Source organism: Hypanus sabinus, chromosome 5 (genome assembly GCF_030144855.1).
Source record: "Hypanus sabinus isolate sHypSab1 chromosome 5, sHypSab1.hap1, whole genome shotgun sequence".
NCBI classification, from domain to species: Eukaryota; Metazoa; Chordata; class Chondrichthyes; order Myliobatiformes; family Dasyatidae; genus Hypanus; species Hypanus sabinus.
Genome location: NC_082710.1, coordinates 153246360 through 153273676, shown reverse-complemented (window position 1 = coordinate 153273676; position 27317 = coordinate 153246360). Strand labels below are relative to the sequence as shown.

The 27317-nt window shown below is 43.5% G+C and overlaps 1 protein-coding gene across 1 annotated transcript; it reads left to right on the top strand.

Moving 5' to 3' along the window:
• Window positions 1-2811: 2811 nt before the first annotated feature.
• On the top strand, window positions 2812-27317 carry LOC132394466 (class I histocompatibility antigen, F10 alpha chain-like). Its single transcript, XM_059970660.1, has 7 exons — window positions 2812-2998; window positions 13850-14113; window positions 16135-16410; window positions 20903-21178; window positions 24047-24157; window positions 25458-25484; window positions 26243-27317. The coding sequence occupies exons 1-7, from the start codon at window positions 2947-2949 to the stop codon at window positions 26323-26325; spliced, it is 1089 nt and encodes a 362-aa protein (XP_059826643.1). The 5' UTR covers window positions 2812-2946; the 3' UTR covers window positions 26326-27317.

Below are 27317 nucleotides of genomic sequence, written 5' to 3'. Positions count from 1 at the left end.
AAATTATAGTTACGTTTTGCAATGTTCTGCTGCCGGGAAAAAAATCCACGACAAGTAGGTGATAATTAAACTTGATTCTGATTTTTCAATCCTCCTCGATATACCTCCCTGGTCTCTTTCTCTCCCTTACCCTTCTCCCCTTTGTACCCGCTATCATCCTTATCCCCTCTTCATCCTGACGCAAGGGGTCTTTCCCCCCACGGACTCTGCTCAACCCTGCTGCGTTCCTCCAGTAGTGTTTTTTTTGCCTGAGAATGTGGAGCTGTCTTCAACGTTTCACCATAAGGAATCGCAGGGTAAACACCCAGGGACTTGTATGCATCCTTTCCAGAGGGAGAGGCTTCCTAGAGAAAAATATTTCCCACGAGAAATTAGTTTTCACCACAGCGAAGAAACTGAGAAGAATCATCTGGGAATCTGCATTTCTTGGGTCATCACGTGGTATATTAATTTTACAAGTTAGCCCGCAAAACTCAGCCCAGCTTCAATAAACTTACAGTATCAGCTTGAGAGTTTAGCACAAATCTCAAAGTAGGCAGTCTGGATGTTTTCACAGAACCCGAAGCGCGTTTCCAGTGCCTCCCTATTCTCCTGGACATTGCTGGGTGTTTTACTATTTAAAAAAAAAGCAGCAGAAACTTTCCACTGAACCCTTTCACGCTCACTTTGTTTCCAGACACAGGAAAGAACTGAATCTTAAACATGAGAAATTCTGCAGCAGATGCTGGAAATCGAAAGCAATACACACAAAACTCAACAGGTCAGGTAGCGTCCATGGAAATAAACAGTGGACGTTTCGGGCTGAGACCCCGCTAGAGGAAGGGGGTCACCTGATTGGCAGATATCTTAACCAATCAGCGGCACTGGTTATTATGTAATCGCAACGACCAACTAATCAAACGCTGATATGACCAGCTTTTGTTCAATTTAGCAGCAACACATACGAAACGCTGGAGAATCTTGGCGGTTCAGGCAGCATCAATGGAATTGAATGAGCATTTGCCGTTCGAGCCGAAACCTTTCATTAGGACTGTTTATTCATTTCCATTGCAGCTGTGAGTTTCAATGTGTTGCCAAGCATTTTGAGTTACACGAGTGCGAAATGCTGCACTTACTGAAGTTAAACAAAGTTAGAACTTTATAGTGCATCGTAGCTTTGTAGAACAAAGGGACTGAGGTGAGCGGGTACATATTTCTCTGAAAGTGCCGTCTTTGGTAGATAAAAGAGTCGAATAACGTTTTGACATATTGGCCTTCATCAGTCCGCACACTGGGTAAAGGACGTTATGCTGCATTTGTCCGACTTGGTGATTTTATATAAGCTCATCCCTCAGCCTCCTACGCTCCAGTGGAAAACGTCTTAGCCTATCCTGCATCTCCTTATAACGCAAGCCCTCCATTCCCGGCAACATCCTTGTGAATCTTTACTGTACCGTTTCCAGCTAGGCAACCAGAAATGCACACTGTACTCCAAGTGAGGTCTCACCGATAACTTATTCAGTTGTAACATGGCACCCGAGCTCCTGTACTCAGTGCCCTGACTGATAAAGCAAACTACAACACCTGACTACCTGTGTCTGCACTTTTAGATAACAACATACCTGTACCCCTGGACTTTACCTTCTTCATTCTCCAAGCATCAGCATTTAATGTGTAAGTCCTGCCTTACTTTATCGTCACCTTCACTGGCTGTGTATTCCACGCTCCCATCACTCTCTGTGTGAATTGATCTGGATCTATTGTAATCTTAGATAATCCTCTTCACTGTACACTACATTTGATATCATCCGCAAACGTAATTGGTTGAAAGTCAGTGTGAAAAAGATCAGTTTGATTCTCTATGACTGAAGTATATTCAGCATTACTCATCATTGCCAACTGTGACAGATAATTCCATACGTTCACCATTCCATGAATTTGGTTGTAAATAGCCTACCTCACAGACCTCCGTTGATACCCCTGCCCCCCCCCCCCCCTTACCCCATCCCTATCTATAATTTTAGTCTGGTTTTCTTTCTCTCTTCCCCAGCCCTACCTTTCTTTCTCTTTTATTTCCCATAATTCTCCACCTTCCCCCTAGCCAATTTCCCTCCAGCCTATCACTACCCAGATCTCTACTTCATCCCTCCCCCCACTTCTTATCCCCCTTCGACCATCCCATGTTACTTCACTCCTGATGAAGAGTTTCGGCCCGAAACGTCGTCACTACCTCCTCCCACATATGCTGTCTGGCCTGCGGAGTTCTGCCAGCATTTTGTGTCTTAAAGGACAAAAATGAGTTGAGAAAATAGCTGGGATTCCCTGCATTTATTTGTGATATATCAGCGGGGAAGAGAACAGAGTAAAAAAATTAAATCACAAACCCTACTTTCGAACAGCCTCGCCCCTTTATTAGTGGTGCAGCTAATTAATTCAGTACAGAACATCGAGGAAAATTGTATCATATAGACTCATTAAAACCCTGGGCAGTTGTACCTTAATCCTGAACCATCTTCCAAGCGCTGTCAGCATATTACTAAACGTTAATAAAGTTCAAAAACAATCATAGGTCTTGGCAAAAGGTCTATGTGTATTGTATAATCCCTCGCATAATTTCATACACTTCTATCAGGCTGCCCCTCAACATCCGAGGCCCGAGACAAAAAAAAACTGGATTCTAACTTCTTATAGCCAGTACCTTCTAATCCAACAATATGTTGCCGCGCCTTTCTGTTAGTTTCTGTTTCTCAAACTGTGCGCGTCAAGACTGCCTGGTAACTGGTGATCAGATCTCCTTAAGCCTCTAATTGGCTGTTTGTATAGGAAACGCTTTGTTTTTTTTAAAACAAGCTTTGGACCGAGAACCCGGAAATGAAGCAGTAGGGCGATGTGGATAAATTTGTCGGTTTTCATTTTAATTTTTATACAATTTTATTCTGTGTCCCGCCCGGGCATTAAGTTTGGGGGATGTTGCTGATACTGTGCGCCCTGTGTCTTTCTATTCGTTCGGTTTGCCCAGGTAAGTGGCGGTTTTATCATCTTTGCCTCCATTGCTGTCCCGGGAAACACTTCGTTGATAATCTTAGACTATGATTAGGGTTTGAAAAGGGTGATATTTAATTCTTGCCCGAAAAAAGACTCCAGTGAAGGATCCCTCTTTAACTTTCCTAACAATAGGGCGCATACTTACAGAACCGGGGAGGTCGTAAACGGGGAGCAGACGTTACAGTGATTCGTTTTAAATAGGAATAGGTGTGATCTGCGCTCCTCCAGAAAGGCTGAGTTCCATTGTCGTTGTGTCATGGCCCATCAAACATGCAGCACACAGTGTGCTTGTTATGCCCCCTGTTGTCGAGGATTGTCCGTGTCTCTGCTCTTTCCCGGAAGGGTGGAATCAACCCCGTTATCCCCCCTCTAGCTCCACAACTTTATGGAACTCCGTGTTTGGATCACTGCAGTCGATTTGCCTCAGGGCACAAGTATTTTAAAAAAAAAAGCTGTGGCTTGAAGGACGTGGGGGTGCTGCAAATGGTGACATTGCTCTTTAAATCGGCCCAGGTTCAACGCTGACCTTCCGTGTTTGTTCAGCCTAATCCACTTTAAGTCCTTGATTCTGTCCCAGATCTAATGTCTCAACCCCCTGATAATTTTTCTGCTTCCTTCTAAGTCCTTCTCGTCTGCAGGCCTCTAAAAATGATTGTCAGATATTCAAAGTTCAAAGTAAAATTTATTATCAGAGTACATACATAGCACCACATACAACCGGGAGATTACTTTCCTGCAGCAAATCTATAAAACTGTAACTGTAAATGGGATCAATGAACAACAAACTGTGCAAGTACAAACATAAATAGATAGCAATGAATAACAAGCATGAAATAACAAGTTTAAGAGTCTTTAAAGTGAGATAGTCTGTTGTGGGAACACCAGAGATAGAATGGGTGTAGAATGGCCCCTTTTCAAGAGCCTGATGATTGAGGTAATGGTGGTAACTGTTCTTGAACTGGGTGGTGAGAGTCCTGAGGCACTTATACCTTCTACTTGATGGCAGCAGCAAGAAAAGAGCATGGCCTGGGTGGTGAGGATGATGTTGATAGATGCAGCTTTTGTATGGCAATGTTTCATGTAGATGTGCTTAATGGTTGGGTGGGTTTTACTTGCTGAATCCACCTTTTGTAGATCTTCAGCTGAAAGGCATTGGTGTTCCCACACCAGATCATAATGCAGCCAGTCTGCACACTTTCCACCACACATCTATAGAAGTTTGCCAAGGTTTTTGATGACATGCTGAATCTCCGCAGATTCATGAGGAAGTGCTTTCTTTACAATAATATTTCAATGATGGGTCCAGGACAGGTCCCCTGATATAGTGATTCACAGGAATTTAAAGTTACTGACCGTCTTCACCTCTGGTCCTCCATGATTGCTGGCTCATGAACCTGGGGTTTCCCTCTCCTGAAGTCCACAATCAGTGCCTTGGAATTATTGACATTGAGTGAGAGGTTCAGTTATTACACCACTCAGCCAAATTTTCAATCTCCCCACTGTATCAGGTTCATCACCAGCTTTGATACTGCCCACAACAGTGGTATCCTTAGTGAACTTGTATATGATATTGGAGCTGTACCAAGATGCGGTGGGAAACTTTGTTATGTGTGTTGTTATTGTAGATAATTTCAAAACATAAGTAAATCAGAGTAGAACAAAGAGAAGAGGAATAAAATAATGCAGATTATTGTATAATATTTTCAGAGAATAAGGTGCAAGTGCCATAACAATGTAGGCTGTAAGGTCGATGGTTCAAATGTATTAAACTACAGGTCTATTCAAGAGCTTTCTGACAGCTGGACCAAAGCAGTCCTTAAAGCAGCTGGTTCCTGTTTTCAAGTTTTGAATCTTCTCCCAGTAGGAGTGGGGAGAACCAAAAAATGATCTGGGTGCAAGGGGTATGTTGTCTGCTTTCCTGAGGTAGGGGGAAATTTAAACAGAGTGATGGACTATGCTGTGTCCTCAGCTCCCTGCAATTTAGAACATTACGGGAATAGATCCTTTGGCCTACAATGTTGTGAAGTAATTAAATTGGTAATTAAGAGCTTTACTAAATTCATCCCTACTGTCTGAATAAACTTGCCTTGCACATCTCCTTTGAATTTACCCTCACTCCCAGCTTAAATGTATGCCCTCTAGTATTAGACATTTTAGCAATAAAGATACTGGGTGCTTCCTGTATCTATGCCCCTCATAATTTTATCAGAAACAAGTTTAATATCACTGGCATATGTCATGAAATTTGTAGTTTTGCAGCAGCAATACATAATAATAAAACTATAAATCACAATAATAAGTGTATAAATATAAGATTAGTAGTGGAAAAAGTTAGGGAAAAATGACTGTGGTAGTGTTTGTGGACTCATTGTCCATTCAGAAATCTGATGGCAGAGGAGAAGCTGTTCTGGAAACATTCAGTGTGTGCCTTCAGGCTCCTGTACCTCATCCTTGATGGTAGCCATGAGAGAAGGCATGTGATGGGATAATGATGGATGTAGCCTTCTTGAGTCATCACTTTTGAAGGTATTCTGGATGCAGGGGAGTCTACTGACCACAATGGAGCAGGCTGAGTTTGCAACTTTCTGCAGCTTTTATCGATCCTGCGCAGTGGAGCCGCCATACCAGATGATGAGGCAACAGGTTAGAATGCTCTCCGAGATACATCTGTAGAAATTTGTGAGTGTCTTTGGTGACATACCAGTGCTATCATTAAGGACCCCCATCACGCAGGACATGTCCTCTTCTTATTGTACAGAAGTCTGAGGGCACACACTCAGTGATTCAGGAACAGTTTCTTCCCATCCAATTTCTGAATGGATATTGAATCCATGAACACTATTTCACCACTTTTCTTTTTGCACTACTTATTTAATTTATATATATATATATATATATATGTATTGTACTCTGTGGCAAAGTTAACCAATTTCACGACATATGCCAGCGATATTAAACCTGATTCCGATTCTGATTCTCCTCAAACTCCTAATGAAATATAGCCACTGTCGTGCCTTTGTAATTGCATCAATATTTTAGGCATAGGATAGATCCTCAGAGATGTTGACACACAGGAACTTGACACTGCTTGCCCTTTCCACTTCTGATCCCTCACAGAGGACTGGTGTTTGTTCCCTCTGTTACCCCTCCGGAAGTTCACATTTAGTTCCTTGGTCTTAGTACCTTTGAGTGCAAGTTTGTTACTGTGACTCCACTCTACCAACTGATCTGTCTCACTCCTTGTCACCAGCTGAAATCCTTCCAACAATATTTGTGCTGTCTGCAGATTTATAGATGGGTTTGAGCTGTGCCTGAGCACACAATCATGGGTGAAATGCTACTTCTGATCCTCATAGGAACTCAAGGATACAGATGCAGAAGGAGGTACAGAGGCCCAGGTTTTGGAACTTGTTGGTTAGAACTGAGGGTATGATTCTGTTGAATACTAAACTGTAGTCAAGTCCGAGCAGAGAGCCGGTGAGATTGCATCACTGTAGACCTATTGCAGCAGGTCCAGGTCCTTGCAAAGGCAGCAGTTGATTCTAGCCATGACCAAACCCTCAAAGCACTTTATCACAGTAGATGTGAGTGCCACTGGATGATAGCTTTTGAGGCAGCTTACCCTGCTGTTCTTGAGCACTGGTATGATTGTCACCCTTTTGAAGCCGGTGTGAACCTCTGCCTGCAGTAATGAGAGATTGAAAATGTCTTTGAATACTCTCACCAGCTAGTTGGCACAAGTTTTCAGAGCTCTACCAGGTACACCACTGGGGTCTGATGCCTTGTGAGAGTTCACCCTCTTGAAAGATTTCCAAGACAGAGATGACAGGGTCATCAGATGCTGCAGGGATCCACACAGGTGTAGTTTTATTCTCCCATTGAAAGCATGAATAAAGGCATTGAGCTGATCTGGGAGTGGAATGCACAGTCATACATGATATTAGGTTTCACTTTTTAAGCAATGGCCTGCAAGCTCTATCAGGCTGAAGTGCATCCAATTGCATCTCTAACCTCAATGAAAGTTGGGTTTTTTTTGCCCTTCTAATAGTCTTCCATAAGTCATACCTGGACATTTTTTTTATAGTTATGGACACACCACAGCCTCTGCAACTGCAGAGAATAAAACAGCACAAGTTTGATCAAACTCTCTGTACAACAGATGCCCGCGGATACAATCAGCATCTTGGTGAACCTCCACTGCACTTGCTCCAAAGCATTCTCATCCTTCTTGTAATGGGGCAGCCAGAACTGAATGAAATATTCCAAATAACCAGAGTTTTATAAAGCTGCAACATAACTTCCTGACACTTGACCTCAGAAATTCCACTAATGAAGGCAAGCATGAATACGCTTTCTTTACCAACATATCAACCTGTGTTACCCCTTTCCGGGAGCTATAGACATGGAACCCAAGCTCCCTCTGTACATCAACACTGCTAGGAGTCTTGCCATTAATAGTGTAATGACTCTTGTGGTCTTTGGCAGAGTGGTTGCAATCTGTGATCACACACAAAATGCTGGAGGAACTCAGCAGGCCAGGCAGCATCTACGGAAAAGAGCACAGTCAATGTTTTGGGCTGAGGCACTTCAGCAGGACTAGAGTGAAAATGCTGAGGATAAGATTTAAAAGGTGGGATGAGAGGAGAGAGAAACACAAGGTGATAGGTAAAAGAGATAAAGGGTTGGGGGAGGTGGAAGTAGGATAAAAAAGGACAGAAGGCCATGGAAGAAAGAAAAGGTGGGGGGGGCAGCAGAGGGAGGTGATGGGTGGGCAAGGAGATAAGGTGAGAGACAGAAAAGAGAAAGGGGATGGGGAATATTGAAGGCAGGGCAGTACTGGAAGTTCGAGAAAGTATTTCATTTTCAATCTTTTTTTATGGAAGTTCGAGAAATCGATGTTCATGCCATCAGGTTGGAGGCCGTGCAGATGGAACTTAAGGTGCTGTTCTTCCAACCTAAGTGTGGCCTAATCATGAATTATGGGAATGGGAAGTGGAATTAAAATGGGTGGCCACTGGGGAGGTCCTGCTTTTGTGGAGGACAGAGCACAGGTGCTCAGTGAAGCGGTCTCCCAATCTATGTCAGGTTACAATATACAGGAATTCTCGACCTTCCAGTAATGCCTGCCCCCTCCTTCACCAGTCCCCACCCCCTTTTCCCTTCCTCACCTTACCTCCTTGCCCACCCATTGCCTCACTCGGGAGCTCCTCCCCTTCTTTGTTTCTCTGTGGCCTTCTATCTCTTTTACCAATTAACTTCCCAGCTCCTAACTTCATCCCTCCCTTTTCAGGTTTCACCCATCACCTTGTGTTTCTCTCTGTCCTCCCCCCACCTTTTAAATAAACTCCTCAGATTTTTCTTGCCAGTCCTGCTGAAGGATCTCTGCTCGAAACTTTGACTGCACTCTTTTCCGTAGCTGCGGCCTGGCCTACTGAGTTCCAACAGCATCTGCAGATTTTCCCTTGGTTGTGTCTGAATACGATGCCTGCTATGGTGCAACTTTATAATGGCACAATGATTCAGCAAGAAGAGCAGTGCAAGTATCAAGCACTGAATCATTGTGCTGCTCTAGTGTTCATGGTATGAAGCTGTGGGAAATGGCTGATTGCATCAAGAAAGAATCATCTCTGACAATAATCAGTGGAGGAACTTCTTCACTTAGAGAGTGCTGTGGGTGTGGAACAAGCTGATGGCAGAAGTGGTATATGCAATTTTGATTGTAACATTAAAGAGAAGTTTGGATTGGTACTGTATATCGATGAGAGGTACAGGTGGTTATGGTCAGGATGCTGTTAGATGGTCCTAGGCAAAAGACCAGGCTGGCATATACTGGATGGGCCAAATGGCCTGTTTCTGTGCTGTAGTGCTCTATGACTCTAAACCATCTCCCTTAACAGCTTCCAGAATTACATAGCGCAGAAATTGCCTTCAGTTCACCATATACATGTTGACTATTGAATACCTTTCCATAGTAACTCCATTTACTAGCGTTTCATCTACAGCTTCTGTGCATTAGTGATTTAAGTGCTCACTCAGATGCTTCAGTGTTGTGAGAGTCTCTGGTCCACCACCCTCTCTGACTGTTTGTTACAGAATCCAACCACCCTCTGGATAAAAATTGAGTTCCCCAAATCCAGTCTTACCTTTTCCTTATACCTCAGCCCTTTGGTTTCCTACGATCTGTATTATTTGTGTACCAGTTTTGTATCAGGTCTCCCCTGGGCCTCGCTGCTGCTAGGACAATGAATCCAGTCAGATTACACATGCCATGGGTGCTAGCGTGTACTCTTCATTTTGCTGGATGTCAAATCCACCACCCTGAACATTCACTCCTTATTCATGAGTGGATGGTAGCTGCAGTTTGTACCATCTATGAAATCCATCACAGTCCCTCACCAAAAACTTATGACCACCACCAGGAGGGTCAAAAGCATAATTGGCATGGGAACACTACTACCTGCAGGTTCCTCCCACCATCCAGAGTTGGAAATATATTGCCACTCCTGCATGTTCATTGGATGTAAGTCCTGGCATACGGTACCCCACTCCAGTGGCTTATTATTGTAGAACTGTCACCAGAAGGACTCCAACAGATCGAAGAAGATGGTTCATTGTCACCTTCAACAGGGCAATAATGAAGGGCCAATAAATAATGTCTCTCCTGTCGATGAGTAAAAGAAAATGTTCTCAGGGCCAAGGTGGACGCAGAGGCATTAATGTGCTTTCCACTTTCCCTACACTCCATTTTATTCACATTGAGACACATTACAGAAACAGGCTGGCCATCAAGCATTCATCTACACTAGTCCAAGATCCAACACCCTGCCCCCCTGCCCCCACTGGATGTCAGGGGGAGAACGTACAAATCCCTTACTGGCAGCAGTGGAGATTGAATTTGGGTTGCTGCTACTGTAAAACATTGTGCTAACCACTATGCTGTCCCTGGATCATCTGATCCAGCACATAAAGTCGCAAAATAATGTTAGCACAATCCCTGAGTGGCATGGTGTGAAGATTGATGTGCATGTTTATGTAAGACATTATAATGTTACTATACCAGATGGTAATTCAGCTGATTAGGACACTCTTCTTGGTGTTTCGGTAGAAGGTGGTGAAATTGAGGAGGGGGGGGGGTCAATGTAGGGAAGGTGGGGAGGTAGGAGAACTCCAGTCATGTGCACTCCAAGAAACTTGGTGCTTCTGACTCTCTCCGCAAAGAAGCCCTTATGTGCAGTATGAAGTTGTCAGCCTGCATCTTCTTGAAGTCCAACATCATCATTGTCAACATTGAGATTTATGTTGCTATATTTACACCTGTCCACAAGCGACACTACCTCCTCCCCGCTGTTCCATCATTGTTGTTTATGAGGACAACCACTGTTGCATTGTCAGTGAACCTAATGATGTAGTTAGAATGGATCTGGCAATGCAGTTGTGTGTTAGTGTTATGAGCAGCAGTAGGTTGAAAGTACAGCCCTGGGGAGTTCTAGTGCTTGGTGTGATGGTATCAGAGATGTTGCTGCCAATAGGGGGAATGTGTGGCCTCTTCATCAGGAAGTTCAAGGTCCAGTTACAGAGGCAAGTATTGGGAACGAACATGGACAATTTTCCAACCAATATCTGGGGAATCCTTGTATTGAAAACAGTTCTGACATCAATCAACAGCATTTTGACACAATTGACACTCTCAGAGAGAATGGATAATCTCTGGAATTCCCTATCCCAGAGGAAGCTGATTCATCTGGGATATTTAAAAAAAAGAAAGTAGGCAAATTTTGAAATGAGAGAGTCATACATTCACAGAGCATAGTAACAGTCCCTTCTGACCATCATTGTGTCCTCATTTATAGTAGTTCTATTTGCCGGCATTTAGTCCTTAGCCACACAGATCAATTATATGTAAGCTATATGACAGTGGATAGAAATGAAAAAAATGTGCAAAAAGGAGACATTATTCCAAAAAAAACACAATCAACAATAAAAGCATGGTAGGCCTAGTGGTGGTCTACCACCATTGCTGAGGTAGATTGGTGTCGTGCAAGTCAGTTCAAGAACCACTTGGTTGTAGCAAAGTATCTGATCCTGAACCTGATGATGTGGGATTTCAGTCTTCTGTACCTCCTCCCCAATGGCAGCACCCAGAGGAGGGCATGACCAAGATTGAAAAGATGCTGCTGATAGATGCTATCTTCTTGGGGCAGCACCTCCTATAGATACTGTCAGTGGAGGGGAGGACTGTGTCTATTTTAGGCAAAGCTATGTCCACTACTCCCTGCCATATCTTGTGTTCTTTTGCATTGGAATTGCCATACCAATCATGAGGCCTCCAGTCAGGATACTTTATAGTACTTCTGTAGAAGTCTGTTTTCATTTTTGGTGCTTTGGCAAATGTTAACTTTCTCAGAAAGCAGAGATGTTGATGTACATAGAACATAGAATAGTACAGCACATTACAGGCCCTTCGGCCCACAATGTTGTGCCGACCCTCAGACCCTACCTCCTGTATAACCCCCCACCTTAAATTCCTCCATATACCTGTCTAGTAGTCTCTTAAACTTCACTAGTGTATCTGCCTCCACCACTGACTCAGGCAGTGCATTCTATGCACTAACCACTCTCTGAGTAAAAAACCTTCCTCTAATATCCTCCTTGAACTTCCCTCCTCTTACTTTAAAGCCATGTCCTCTTGTACTGAGCAGTGGAGCCCTGGGGAAGAGGCGTTGGCTATCCACTCTATCTATTCCTCTTAATATCTTGTACACCTCTATCATGACTCCTCTCATCCTCCTTCTCTCCAAAGAGTAAAGCCCTAGCTCCCTTAATCTTTGATTATAATCCATACTCTCTAAACCAGGCAGCATCCTGGTAAATCTCTCCTGTACCCTTTCCAACGCTTCCACATCCTTCCTAAAGTGAGGCGACCAGAACTGGACACAGTCCTCCAAGTGTGGCCTAACTAGAGTTTTATAGTATCATTACATCGCAACTCCTAAACTCTATCCCTCGATTTATGGAAGCTAACATCCCATAATCTTTCTTAACTACCCTATCTATCTACCTGTGAGGCAGCTTTCAGGGATTCTTCTGCTCCTCCACACTACCAAGTATCCTGCGAGTTACTTTGTACCCTGCCTTGGAGTTTGTCCTTCCAAAGTGTACCACCTCACACTTCTCTGGGTTGAACTCCATATGCCACTTCTCAGCCCACTTGTGCATCCCATCAATGTCTCTCTGCAATCTTTGACAATCTTCTACACTATCTACAACACCACCAACCTTTGTGTCATCTGCAAACTTGCCAACCCACACTTCTACCCCCACATCCAGGTCACTAATAAAAGTCACGAGAAGTAGAGGTTCCAGAACAGCTCCTTGTGGGACACCACTAGTCACAAACCTCCAATCTGAATGTACTTCCTCCACCACGACCCTCTGCCTTCTGCAAGCAAGCCAATTCTGAATCAACCTGGCCAAACTTCCCTGGATCCCATAACTTCTGACTTTCTGAATAAGTCTACCGTGTGGAACCTAGTCAAGTGCCTTACTAAAATCCATGTAGATCACATCCACTGCACTGCCCTCATCTATATGCCTGGTCACCTCCTCAAAGAACTGTATCAGGCTTGTTAGACACGATCTTCCCTTCACAAAGCCATGTTGACTGTCCCTGATGGGACCCTGATTCTCTAAATGCCCACAGATCCTATCTCTAAGAATCTTTTCCCACCACAGATGTAAGGCTCACTGGTCTATAATTACCCGGACTACACCTACTACCTTTTTTGAACAAGGGGACGATATTCGCTTCCCTCCAAACCTCTGGAATCATTCGCATGGACAACAAAACCTTTTTAATGATTTCATTTATGTGCCATGCTCATGAAACATCTCTGAGATATTGACAGCCAGGAATTTGAAGCTGATTACTTTCTACTCTAACCCACCCATGAGAACCTACTGTTGCCTACTGAATTTAGACACTTTTATGTCTTTAAGATTACCTATCCACACCTAAAAGTGTGTTTTACAAATTGCAATCAAAGTTCAAAATTCAAAGTAAAATTATTATCAAAGCATGACTATGTCTCCATATACTACCCTGAGATTCATTTCCTTGAGGGAATTTACAGTAAAAGAAACACAATAATTAATGGAAAACTACACATATACAATTATAAACAACCAATGTGCAAAAGAGACAAAATGTACAAATACAAAAGAAAAAAACCAAATAATAATAATAATTAAATAATACAGAGAAAATTAGATATAGAGTCTTTGACAGTTAGTCCATAGGTTATGGAACCTGTTCAGTGTTGAGGTAGGAGCCTGATGGTTCAAGGGTAATAACTTCCTGAACCTCACCTTCTGGGTGAAAACATTTTCGTCGATACCCTCTCAACTTCCTCTCTCCTTAAACCTACATTGTCTACTTTGGGGAAAAGGTTCTCATTATCTACTCTATGCCTCTCATAATTTGACCGACCTCTTTTGGGTCCCTCCTCAACCTACTCTGCCTCAAGGAAAACAAACACAGTCTCTCCAGTCTTTCCTTATAAACAGAATATGCCATTCTTCTTTGCACCCCTCCAGTGTGGTCACATGTATCCTGTAGTGTGACAACTAGAACTGGACTTGTTTCCCTTCCATCTATCTGTTTTAGTGATTTACTTCAAACACTAAGTTGAATATGTTCATTTTTGAGCTTTGTCTGCACATTACTGATGACTAGCAGGGCAGAAGGTGAGGAAGGAGAGAGATGGGAAGGAGTGTCACCATGATATGTGATCTCATTATGAAGTTGTGGTTGTGTTGTATTTGGCAGAGACACACACACTGCAATATTTTTACACCTCGATGACCGGAGATGAGGATTTTCCTGAGTTTGTACATGTTGGACTTTTGGATGATGTCCAGATAACCTACTTTGACAACAGAGTTATGAAGGACATTTCAAGACAGACGTGGATGAACGGAGAACTAGATGATGACTACTGGAAGAAGGAGACCCAGAGGCTAATTAATCGGCACAAGCTGTCCATGGCCAACCTCCAGATAGCAATTCAACGAACCAACAGAAACATGACAGGTACGTGCATCATTATGCTTGTAAAGTGAACGGGCTTCACAGTGTATACAGACCCACTTTGTTTGTATAGGAGCCATGTGTGAGGTTGATTGAGAAGGTTCATTCACTTAAGTTGAGATAGTAAACTGGATGCAACATTGGCTTCATGAGAGAAGCCAGAGGGTTGTAGTAGGTGTTTGCCTTTCTGACTGGAGGCCTGTGATTAGAGGTGTGCCGCAAGGCTCGGTGCTGCATCCACTGATTTTCATCTTTATTAATGATCTGGATGATGATGTGTTAAACTGGATTAACAAATTTACAGATGACCCCAAGATTGGGAGCATAATGGACAGTGAGAAAGACTATCAAAGCTTGTGCAGGATCTGGACCAGCCGTGGTGGGTGGGTGGGGGGTGGGGAGGAAAGACTGAAAAGTGACAGATAAATTTAACGTAGACAAATGTGAGGTATTGCACTTTGGGAGAACTAGGGTAGGACATACGGTACGCAGTGATCAGCAGGCCACTGAGGAGTGTGGTAGTACAGAGGGATTGTTAATACGTATCCATATCTCCTTTAAAGTGACGTTACAGATAGATAGGGTCATAAAGAGAGCTTTTGGTATATTAGATTTCATAAATCCAAGTATTGAGTACAGGAGTTGGGATGTTATTTGAAGTTGTATAGGATGTTGGTGAGGCCAAATTTGGGGTATTGTGTGCATTTCTGGTCACCTCCTGTACCTACAAGAAAGATATTGTTAACGTTGGAAGAGTGCAGAGAAAGTTTATAAGGATGCCGTCCGGACTTTAGGACTTATAAGGAACTGTTGAGCAGGTTAGGACTTTATTCCCTGGACCGTAGGAGAATGAGCAGAGATTTGATAGTATACAAAATTATGAGTATTATAGATTGGATAAATATAAGCAGGGTTTTACCGTTGAGGTCGGGTGAGACTAGAACTAGATATCATAGGCTAAAGGGGAAAGATGAAGTACTCTGGTGGACATGGGTGGCTGCGAATGTGGAATGCACTGCCAGTATGTGCAGTGGATGCAGGTTTGATTTCAACATTAGTGAAGTTTAGATAAATACCTGGATGGCATGGTTATGGAGGGCTATAGTGCCGGTGCAGGTTGATGTGGCTATGCAGAATAATAGTTTGGCATAGACTAGGTGGGCCAAAGGGCCTTTCTCTGTGCTGCAGTGTTCAATGGGAATGGACTATCCCAATGGGAGAGCAACCCAGTGGTGTAATGGAGAGAGGACAGCGATGTGAAAATGTTGGGAAATGGTAAGTGGACAGGCACAGTGGGTAAGCATTCCAGGCTAAGTAATGGTGAGCAGTCAACCATGTTGGGAATGTCATGAATAGGAATGATGTTTGACTCAGAATGAGGAATGGCAGTGACTGCAAAGTTAGGACTAATGGGAGGACAGTGATGAGTTGACATCAGTGTTGGAGAGAATGAGTGGATAATGATCAGTGATAGCCATGTAGATGTGTAATGAGTGTGTAATGGTGAGCAGATGGGTGTGTAGAACTGTAATGAGCATGTAAAAGGGAGTGAATGGCTGTGTGGGAGTTCAGAGGTGGGTAATGATGAGTGATTGTAATCTGGGTGTTTAAAGAGTGGGTAAAAGTGAGTAGATGGCTGTATTCAAATGTAATGGGTGGGTAATGGCTGTGTGGGACTGTTGTGAGTGGATTCCATATGGAAATATAACGGTGAGTGGTTGGTTGTATGAGAGTGAAAAGTGTGGGTAATGGTGAGTGATGGCCATGTGGGGATGTAATAGGTGGGTAATAATGTGTATATGGCCATATGGGAATGTCATGGTGTAACAGTGAGTGTAATGGCTGTGCGGGAGTGTAATGGTGAGTGGATGGCTGTGTGGGAGTGTAATAAGTGGGTATTGGACACTGAGCGTGTAATGGACAACAATGGTTAATGGACATCCATGCCCAAAGAGGTTCCACTTTGTTGTACGAGATGTAGGTGTGACCTGAGGCCAGGTTTTGATAGTCTTCTCCTTCTCCAGAGCTGAACTACCTGCAGTACACATCAAGCTGCCAGCTGATTGATAACCACACGGTGAGTGGGGTCCGCCAGTTTGCCTTCAATGGCCAAGACCTAATCAGCTTTGACCTTGAGCACGCCACCTGGGTCACCACCTCCCCCATCGCGATCTCCACGAGGGACAAGTGGAACAGTGACAACAGCAACAATCTCTACAAAAAGCATTACACAGAGCAGATCTGTGTCAAGTGGCTCAAGAAGTATCTTGAATATGGAGCCCAGACACTGTCTCGCAAAGGTAGGTCAGGCTAAACATCTGCCATTCAACATCTGATCAGTTCCCTGCCGCCAATGTCCTCCTGCACATTCCACATTGCCCCTACTAATTCCATGGTGTTAGTTTGTACTGGAACCAAAAGCATGAGTCATGAGGAAATGCCCAGGACTTTGTTTTTAGGGTCAGAATTGGGATCAGGTTCATTATCGCTGTTATACACTCAGTGACCACTTAATTAGTGTAAGGAAAGAGTTAAAAGTAATTCCACCCAAACCACACCATGTGGCACCAACAATTCCAACAAGTCACAGTCAATTAGATCACATTTCTTCCCCATTATGTTTTGTCTGAACAACTGAACCTCTTTTCCATGTCTGCCTGCTTTTACTGTCACATGATTGGCTAATTAGATCTTTGCATTAACGAGCAGGTGTACAAGTGTACCTAATAATGCAGCCACTGTAAGTTGTTGTTACCGCAAACACATAGCGAATTATTCTACATGAGAAATGAACTGAATTAACAGAGCAAACAGACAATTAGTGAGATGTTCATGGGTTCATGGACTCTCCAGCAATCTGATGGCAGAGGGGAAGAACCTTTTCCTAAAATAGGAAGGTGTGCTGGTCTGCAGGTATGATTGAGATATGGAGCCCTTAGACTCCTACTTCCACCTATCTTGCTGGTGAATGTACGGTCTTGGGAAATAAAATGAAGACCTCACAGCAACATTGTAGTACTAGAGGGACATCAGGGACTTCTGCGTACTTTGCTTCATTGAAACATGGTTCATCCTGCCTGTGGGTTTCACTATTCACCACGAAGACAGGATAGCTGAGACTTTTCATTGTGCTGTTCAGACATAGCAGTTCTGTCTCAAGCCTATTCACCCAGCATGGAACATCTAGTGGTCAAGTGTTACATTTTATTTGTGAGGGTGTTTTCTGTCGTCATCCTGGTAGCGGTACACATTCCACCTCTGGCTGCATCATCGTCTGGTATGGTGGTGCCATTGCACAGGATCAGAAAAAGCTGCAGCAAGTTGCAAACTTAGCCAGCTCCATCATGGGCACTAGCCGCCCCTTCATCAAGGACACCTTCAAAAGGCAATGCCTCTTCAAAAGTTGGTATCCATCAAAAAGGACCCCCATCACCCAGGACATGCCCTCCTCTCATTGCTACCATCGAGGAGGCAATACAGGAGCCTGAAGACACACACTCAATGTTTCAAGAACAGATTCTTCCCCTCTGCCATCAGATTTCTGAATGGACAATGAACCCATGTACACTCTCTTATTACATTTCTCCCCTTTTTTGGCTCACTTTTTGCACCACTTATCTAATCTTAACTTTTTATATATATTTATTATTGTAATTTGTAGTTTGTGTTTACTATGTATTGCAATGTACTGCTACCACAACGACAAACTCCACAACATATATGCTAGTGATATAAAACCTGATTCTGAATGCACTGTCAGACCTGCTTAGAGTTGTGGAATGTAGAAACATCATCGGTGTTCATCTAATCTGTGAGTAAATTACAAGATAGTTGTGGAGGCTTTGGAGAGGGTGCAGAACAGGTTCACCAGGGCACTGTCTGGATTAGAGTGCTTGAGCTATAAGAGGTGTTTGGATAAACTGGGGCTGTTTTCTCTGGATTATCAGATGCTGAAGGGAGACCTGACAGAAGATTCTAAAATTACCACAGACATCATATCCCCAGACATGCTTATCTGATGCCACGTGCCTGCTGCATGTAAGTGCTCAATGCACCTGTGCTTACATGTCCTTGTCCACATGACAATAAACTCAACTTCAACTTTGACTTTGAGGTATTTAAGGTGAGGGGGGTAAAGGGCACAGGAGAGTATATGGAAAATGTCTTTTTACAACGATGGTAGTAGATGCCTGGAACGGGCTGCCAGTGGTGGAAGCAGATGAAAGTGTGGCTGAGAGAGAAATGATAATGCAGTGAATGTAGGGATATGGATCATATATTCAGTACAGATATTGTCGGCCAAGGGACCTGATCCTGTGCTGTCCTGTTCTATGAGTAAGATTCTGAATACATGCTGCTTGGAAAGTATTAGGTGGTGTAGTTCACAAAATAAGAATTATCTACAATCATTACTTTACAAGTGCTTTCCTATTGGACAAATTTGATGTAAGTTATTATTAAGCATGCAAGGAATTATCCATAAATTCCTACTGCAAAGAAGCAGGCCATTCAGCTCAACATGCCTATGCTGGCTCTATGAGTGAGATATCCAATTAGTTATCATGCTTTTTTTCCATGGACTGCATTTTTTTTGTTACTTGCTGACCTAAATCTTGGTCTAGCAATCAAGTTGAGCAACAGTGAGATCTGGCGAGTGATCACCATTGGCAGATCTTATTAGAACCAGTTGTAACTGTATCGGTTGATGTCTCCTTTCCAACTACAGCACTTTGTTGATGATCAGGAGTGGATTAATGAAGTAATAGCTGGTTGGCTTTGTTTGGTCCCACTTTAGAGAACAGGAGGCTCCTGGGGAATGATCTATATTGTTTGACGGCTCTGGGAATATTCTCACTGGAATTTAGAAGAATGAGGGGGAATCTCATTGAACCCTGTCTAATATTGAAAGGTCCAGGTAGAGAGGATGTGGAAAGATGTTTCCTATAGTGGGGAAGTCCAGGACCAGAGGGCGCAGACTCCGAATACAAGGATGCACCTTTAGATTAGAAGAAGGATGAGGTGGAACTTCTTCTGTGGAATTCATTGCAACAACAGATGTGTAGACAAGACCTTTGGTATATTTAAAGTGGTAGTGGTTCTTGATCAGTAAGGGTTTCAAAGGTTATAGTGAGACAGTAACGAGAATGGGGGTAATAAATCAGCCATGATGAACGGTGGAACAGACTCAATAGACTAATTCTGCTAATATGTCTTATGGTCTCACAGTTGTATTGTTGGGTAGATACCAGTGATGTTAGCTGGACTGGAACAACTTGGCCAAGGACACGAAGAGTTCTGGAGACACAGGTCTTCAGTACTGCTGTTGAAGTGTCATTTGGGCACAGAGCACTTGCTATATCGTCATATTGGTTAATGCTTTCTGTCCAGTTATAGCACCGTTTCACAATATATTGTAAGAACATCCACATTACAACAAGTGGTGCGCTGATGGTTGCTGAACCTGTGAGTAAATATTTGCTGGCTTTTTCTCAGGCAGTGACTGTGCTGCCTATACTCTAGCAAGTCACTGGTCAAAACCTGACTGTGTGACCAGGCCTCATAACCTTGGCTGGAGTATACTCGAACAGGTACACCTACTTGTTAATGCAAACAACTAATCAGCCAATCATGTGGCAGGAACTCAATGCATAAAAGCATACAGACATGGTCAATAGGTTCAGTTGTTGTTCAGACCAAATGTCAATGCGAAGTAAATGTGATCTAAGTAATTTTGACCGTGGAGTGATTGTTGGTGCCAGATGGGGTGCTCATCTCTTGGGATATTCATGCACAACTGTCTCTAGAATTTACTGAGAATCGTGCAAAAAACCAAAAAAAAAAACAAATTCCAGTGAGACGCAGTTCTGTGGGCAAAAACACCTCGTTAATAAGAGAGGAGAATGACCCAACTGGCTAAAGCTGACAAGAAGGTGTCAGTAACTCAAATAACTGCATGTTATAATGGTAGTGTGCAGAACAGCATCTCTGAATGCACAGCACATCAAATCTAGAAATGGATGGACTGCAGCAGCGGAAGACCCCACTGGGTTCCACTCCTATGGACACTTTATTAGAAACATCTCTTTACCTAATAAATTGGCCATTGAGTATTGAAAAGCTATTTTATTCTCCCCATGTTCCTATCAATTATCTCCGTCCTTCACCCTAACCCTGCTTCTGTCACTCATCTAACTACTGAGGGCAGTTCACAGAGGATAATATTGATGACCAGCCTAACAGTATGCATGACTTTGGGATGTAGGTGAAAACAAGAGCAACCAGGAGAATTCCACAAACCCACACAGTCACAGTGAGAACATGCAGACTCCATAAACACAGTGCTGGAGGTCAGAATCAAACCAGTTCTTTAGAGCAGTGAGGCAGTGGCTCTTGTCAGCTCTGTTACTGCCTGTCTCTCTTGCTCGCTCTCCCTCTCAATTGCTTGCTCACACTCATTATCACTTGTGTTCTCTCTGTTTTGCAGTTTCTTTCTCTCTCTAAATCTCTCGCTCTCTGTACCACGCTCCCTCTCTTTACAATGCTCCCTATCACTCTCTCTCACTCTCAATCACTCCCTTTCTTGATCTCCTCGCCCTCTCTCACTCGATTGCTTTCCTGCCCTCTCTTGTTTGCTCACTATCATGCACACTCCCTCTCTAACATTGTTTCTCCTCCCCCTCCCCAACACTCACACTCCCACACTCACATACTCACACAGCATGTACAGTACATTGGGCCAAAGGGCCTGTCTCCATGCTGTTTATCTCTAACACTAACTGTCTTCTCTCACAGCTGTCCCAGATGTGAAGGTCTACTCCAAGATGACTCCAGATGGGGAAAGCCTCTTTCTCCATTGCCTGGCCACTGGATTTTACCCACAGGCCATCACTGTGACCTGGCTCAGGGATGGCCAGCCTCTTCCCCCACTCAAAAACTCTGGCATTTTACCCAACCACGACAACACCTACCAGATAAAGGTGTCCTTGCTGTTGGAGCCTGGGGAGAGACGGCAACACGTCTGTCGTGTGCAGCACAGTAGCCAACCGGAAGGAGTGGATTTCACCTGGGGTAAGTCATGGATGAGTAAATCATGTGGTGAAAGGGTGGAGAAGGTGTTGTGGGGTGTAAGATATCAGTATTTATACTGGTTTATTACTGTCATATTGAATCATAGAGCATTACTGGGCAGAAACAGGCCATTCAGCCTGGCTTGTCCATGCCAGCTTACTCTTCCGCCAAGTCCTATCTACCTATCTAAGCTTTCAAATGTTACAATTGAACCTCCATCTACCACTTCCCCTGGCAGCTCATTCCACATTCGCCTCTGAGTGAAGAAGATCGCCCTCTGATTACTTGTTCATGTACCAAAATATAGTGAAAACCATTTAGTTTGTGCACCCTTCAGAAAGATCATTCTGTACATAAGCACATCAAGGTAGTAAAAAGAAAACAATGTTGAATATAGGGTTGAGTAACATAGAAAGTGCAGTGCAGGTAGCCAGTATGATGCAACGGCGACGTTGCTGTGGATTGTGAGGTCAAGGTTCTGTCTTCAAGCATAAAAGAGGACTGCTTTTCAAGGATCTGATAGAAGCTATCCTGGATCCTGGTTATATATGCTCTCAGGCTTTTATATCTTCTGTTCAGTGGGAGGAGGGATAACGGAAAATACCTGGGTAGGAGGGGGAGAAGAGAAAACTGACTGGTGTGGGATGGGTCCTTGCTTATGTTGCCTGCTTTCCTGAGGCAGCAGAAAGTGTGGACAGAGTCAACGGAGTTGAGGCTGGGTTCTATTCACAACTCTGCAGTTTCTTGTGGTCTTGGGTAGTCAAGTTGCCAAAAAAAGCTCTGATGTATCCTGATATGGTGCATCAATTAAAAATTGGTGAGGGTCAATGGGGACATGCTAAATTTCCTTTGTCTCTGAGATGCTTATTTATTTTTTCGTAAGTGTTGCTTCCTCAGAATTTTGTTTTTGTTTATGCTTGAAGCTAAACACAAATACCGTTTCAGACTATTTGTATCACAGAGGAATTTGGAGAAACTGGAAATTAACTTTTATTGATGGTAATATGTTAAATTGCATAACTGTGCTGTCACTTTGCAGTAGTTCAGTTTGTTGATGATTTTCATGTGATCTCAGTGTCTGAGGCTTCGTGCTTAAGTGTCCAGCAATAATCAGCCACCATTCATGGATTCCAGTTCCCTGATACAATTTCTCGATGTCCACAATGTCCTACTGAAACCTTTCAACATGCTCCACACTGACAGTGCCAAGATTTGCTGGGAAGAAGTCTAAATGGGAATGCAGGAAGTGAATCTTTAGTGACATGTTGCACTTCATGGTTTCATCTGCTTGAAACATGTTGTTAACCATCCGCACATAGTTTGTTGCTCTGTAGTTCCCAAGAAAAATTTCAGCAGCATTCTTGAATGCCTTCCATACGATTTTCTCCAGTTCCACTGAAGTTCTTTGAATTTCCTGTCATTGATGACCTGTTTGATTTGTAGGCCAACAGAAATTCATTCCTTAATCTGGGCCTTAGTTATTCTGACTTGGATTGAGAATTGAAATAACAAATATAGGCGATATCAAAAAAATGGTGTGTCATAGGGATATTTCATGATGATTTTCACAATCAGCAGTCTGAAATCCATAAGATACACCCAAAAGTATTCAGGAAGCAAAATCTTTGTTGTCCAGTGTTATTTATTATTATTATTAATGTTTTGTTTTATTTTCTTTGTCCAATTTGTCTGCAGTTTTTCATTGATTCAGTTATGTTTCTTTGTACATGCTGTTAATGTATGTAAGAAAATGAATCTCAGGGTGGTATATGGTGACATATATGACTTTAATAATAAATTTGCTTTGAACTTTTTTAAACTTTGAGATGCAGAGGCACAGGTGAGTTTTCTCGGCTGTGATGGTAACGTACCTGGACCTGGCCAGATTGTTGGAGATGTTTGCACTGAGGAATTTGAAGCTCTCAACCATCTACCAGGAGTTTTCAAGTGCCAAGACCACAGCCGGACTGAGACTGGGTAGTAAGGTCAGGGGCCTGGTATATGTGGGCAGATGTGGAGATCAGGATGGTAGGTTGCTTCTTGTGACATGTTCAAAGATGTCCCTGAACTGCTAGACACCAGGCTCGCAAGGGAAGGCACAGTGGTACTGATGATGGAGCTGGTTTCCAACAGCACCAGAAATATCACAGTCTATCGTAGACAAAGCCCTTTCCACCATTGTGCACATCTACAAGGAGAGCTTCCACAAGAAAGCAGCATCTATAATCAAGGACCACCCCCCCCCCCCCTCCTCCACCACCCCCTTCCACCATTCAGGTCATATTCTCTTCTCTCCACTGCCATTGGGGAGGAGGTGTAGGAGCTATAGGTCCCAAACCAACAGGAACAGAAACAGTTATTCCCATCAGGCTATTGAACCAGCATGGTTCACTTCATTCACCCGAACTCTGAACTATTTCTACAACCTATGCTCTCACTTCCAAGGACTGTACAACTCATGTTCTCATTATTCTTTACTTACTTTTTTACTTTTACTGTTGCCTTCTTTGTACGTTGGTTGTTTGCTAGGCTTTGTGTGTAGCTTTTCATTGATTCTACTGTATTACTGTGAATGCCTGCAGGGAATTGAATCTCAATGTAGTGTATGGTGTCTCCAGGTAGAATATATATACTCTGATAATAAATTTACTTTGCACTTTCATTCAAACCTGTCCTCACAGTCTGTGCGGCAAGGGACTGGCCAGAATGTCCTTCCTTTGAGCTGATATGGAATGGCCTTCATCTATGCTGCAATTATTCTACTGTTTGTAAGGAATAGGGGGAGCCTAGTGTAAGGCATGGGAAGAGTGCAGGTGGACTAAGACACAGCACAGCAATCTGGTAACAATTCTCTCCTTGCTTCATTAGAGCCAGGCAGTGGAGTATCTACATTGCTGATTGTCCTTATCCTACTGCCGATAGTTATCACTGCTCTGGGAGCTGGCATCTGGTTGATATACAACAGACGCTCATGCAGAGGTAAGACTGAGTGCTGTACTTCCGTTTTCATGCCAAGCTCATGAATGGGTCGCTCACAGTTGGTGCATGGTTTGATTCACCCGAAGCACCTCTTGGCCTATGTGCTGAGATGACACCAGTGAAATTGTAGGCTGCAGAACTGTATGGAAGTTCTGCAGAGATGATGATCCATAGTCTGTCACGAGGGACAGGCCACTCATTCTCCAAATCCACACTAACCATCAAGCACTCTCTCATTTCCTTGTCTAGCAGCACGTCCTCATTTTCTTTAAAAAAGAAATGTATTTCAAGTACTACATCTCTGCAACAAAACACTAAACAAGAACAACTGATGAAGATCAACTGAATTAAAATATTCATACGCTCATCTAGGATGCAGTGTATGTCCTGTGGGGACATACCTTGTATGTTTCTGGACTAACTATATGGTGCCTTCTGTGCAATGTATCTTATTTCTGCATGGATAACTGGGTGTGAATGTACCCTTGGTGGATCGCCAGGCAGTCAGTCTGGGTGGAGCCCTCAGCTATCTACCTGCAGGATCCAGTGATAGTTAACTTGGCCAACCCAAGGAACAAGTTAACCAGGCATCCTCTTCCTGTCCCGTGTCCCCCTGCACTAGCTGACCAAATATAAAGAGGGTGGAGCTAAAATCCAGCCAGAGGGCGAGGAGATGCTCCCTGAGACACTGTATTTGAATTGGGATTGCACCCACACACAGTCTATGTACATGTAGACATTGTGCCTTTCAGCCTAAAGAAGCAACAAGTGGCCGGGAGATCTGTGTTCAGTCTTATAACCTTATTGCAAGATAGTGTTGTGCAGCACTCCTCCTTTCCCCTGTCTGGCAGTCTGGTGTTGCCTCTCGCTCTTGCCCCCATCCGGGGGCCCAGTGCTGGCTCTTGCTCTCGTCCCCGTCCGGGGGCCCAGTACTGGCTCTTGCTCTTGCTCCAGTCTGATGGCCCAGTGCTCCCTCTGGCCCCTGTCCAGTGGCCCAGTGTTCCCTCTCACCCCTGTCAGGCAGCCCGGTGCTCCCTCTCACCCCCAGCCCGGAGCTCCCTCTCACCTCCAGCCTCCCTTATCCTCTGACCATCTGTTCTGGATGTGATTAGTCCTCAAGGATGCCTTTTCATAAACTGACCAAAGACATTTCTCAAACCATCCCACATTCATGTGCCATTGTTGTTGAGCTATCTTTGGTCACTTTTAAATGAAAATGTTTTAAGAAGTTCAAAACAAGCCAACAAGTTTTGTTGGTGGCATTTCTCAACAGCTAACGTGTGCATCTTTCTTTGTTTAGGATCCAAGGGGTCTATATCTAAATCAGGTCAGTATCAAAATGCCAATATGCTGTACTATGTAGGGTTTTGCCAGCGTGGATGTGGCATCCCATTGTATATGATTCATGATTCCATCTCGTTACTTTTCCTGCCAGCTCTATACCGCATGTGGAATGACTGGAAACATTACAGTCTTTGCATTGAGATCATCCCCTACTTCCGTGTCTGAAATACCACACTCAAGGGAGATATTGCTAGTTTCATTCTCAAATCCCACAGGAACAAATCGTGGCTCAAAAGAGGGGAGCCATGAAGTCATAAGTAGCTAGCCATTTGGACACAAGCTGAGGTCTGATCAGCCTCAGCTGGGTCACCTGGAGGAGGGTATATGATGTTGAAAGACCTGAAACACCCAATGATTCCAGGAACATCACTGACAATGTGTCCAGAGGCATCAGTAGATCTATGTACACAGCTTATGAACACTGAGGCAAATAACATGGTTTTAATGCACAGGGACCAGGATAAACACTTCGTTTAGAATCACAAGGTAATTCAGCATGGATATAGGGCCTTTGTCCCATTGTGTCCATGCAAGCACGGTGCCCACTCATCTAGCTGCAATTTCATGCCATCAGCCTAATCCCTCCAAGCCCTACCCTTCTTGTGGGACAGTGGCCCTGTGTAGACTTTGTGTGTATGCGTAATGTGAGGACGTTATTTCGGATTATTTCTTACCATCAAGAGTTGTTTTATTATAACTTTTGTCCAGAATCTTCACTCATCTTGTGACTTTCTGTTATAGATTCTGGTAGCGAACAATCAGCGCAAATGATGCCAAGACAAGAAGGAAATTGCAGTAGTGAGAATGGAAAAATGCTTGTGTAATGAAGTGTCTGATCAGAGACTCTGCTTAAATTGCACTGGTTGACTCGCAGTGTGTAATCAGGAAGGGGAATGAATTACAGTATACAAAGATTAAATCTAAATTAGATTCACTATTTGCTTACCTTTTATGTTCAAAAGTCAGAAGTGTCCAATTGAGATCATAGAGGCTCAAAACATGGAAGCCCACTGAGTCCACATCAACCACTATGTGCCCATTTACACAACAATCCCCTCGATACTCTCCCATATTCCCATCAACTACCCCGGATTCCACCACTCACACCAATGTGAGTTCCAATTTTTTTTATTCTTCCCACACTCCTGCAACTTGCACTGGAGACAATTTATTCTGGCCAAAAAACCAGATATCTTCAAGATGTGGAGGAAAACTGGAGCATCCAGTGGAAACTCAGCCAGTCACAGGAAGACTGTGCAACCTGCATACAGACAGTGCCAAGTGACTCCATCCCCTGATATCTCAGGATATGGTCATTTGACTGACCAAATGGCTCTGAGTTCATTGTTCTGACATTTTATCCAGAGTTCACTTCCTGTCATCCATATTGTGCCTACGGCACAATACAGGCCCTTCGGCCCACAATGCTGTGCTGAACATGTCCTTATCTTGGTGCTGACTCCGTGACTCCTACAATTTTGTCTGGAATTGGCTGAAAGAAAGCATGTGACTTCACTTGCTTGAGTTTAGCATGAGAAGCGTGGCAGTAGTGTAGGCAAGTCAGCTCTTTTAGGATCAACCGGGCCAAGCTCAACTAGATTGAACTGATTTGAAAATTGAACAAGAGTGAAAAAGATTGAAAAAGAACATTGTTATGTCAGGTTTGAGCTGCAAAAAACCTGTAAATCTAAACGCTAATTTTATTGTGGATTGTCTGGGTTACCATTATGGCCCATGCCTTTGTAATATTGTATGTGTTGTAAATATTTTTACTAGATTTGTTGCAAATGCTAATACAACCCATGGGTGAAAGAGA

Excerpts from the sequence above, each read along its gene's own strand:
- LOC132394466 (XM_059970660.1), top strand. The coding sequence starts at position 2,947 with ATGTTGCTGATACTGTGCGCCCTGTGTCTTTCTATTCGTTCGGTTTGC. Across the intron at positions 16,411-20,902 it reads CCAGACACTGTCTCGCAAAG|CTGTCCCAGATGTGAAGGTC; the intron begins GTAGGTCAGGCT and ends CTTCTCTCACAG. Across the intron at positions 24,158-25,457 it reads CAACAGACGCTCATGCAGAG|GATCCAAGGGGTCTATATCT; the intron begins GTAAGACTGAGT and ends TTCTTTGTTTAG.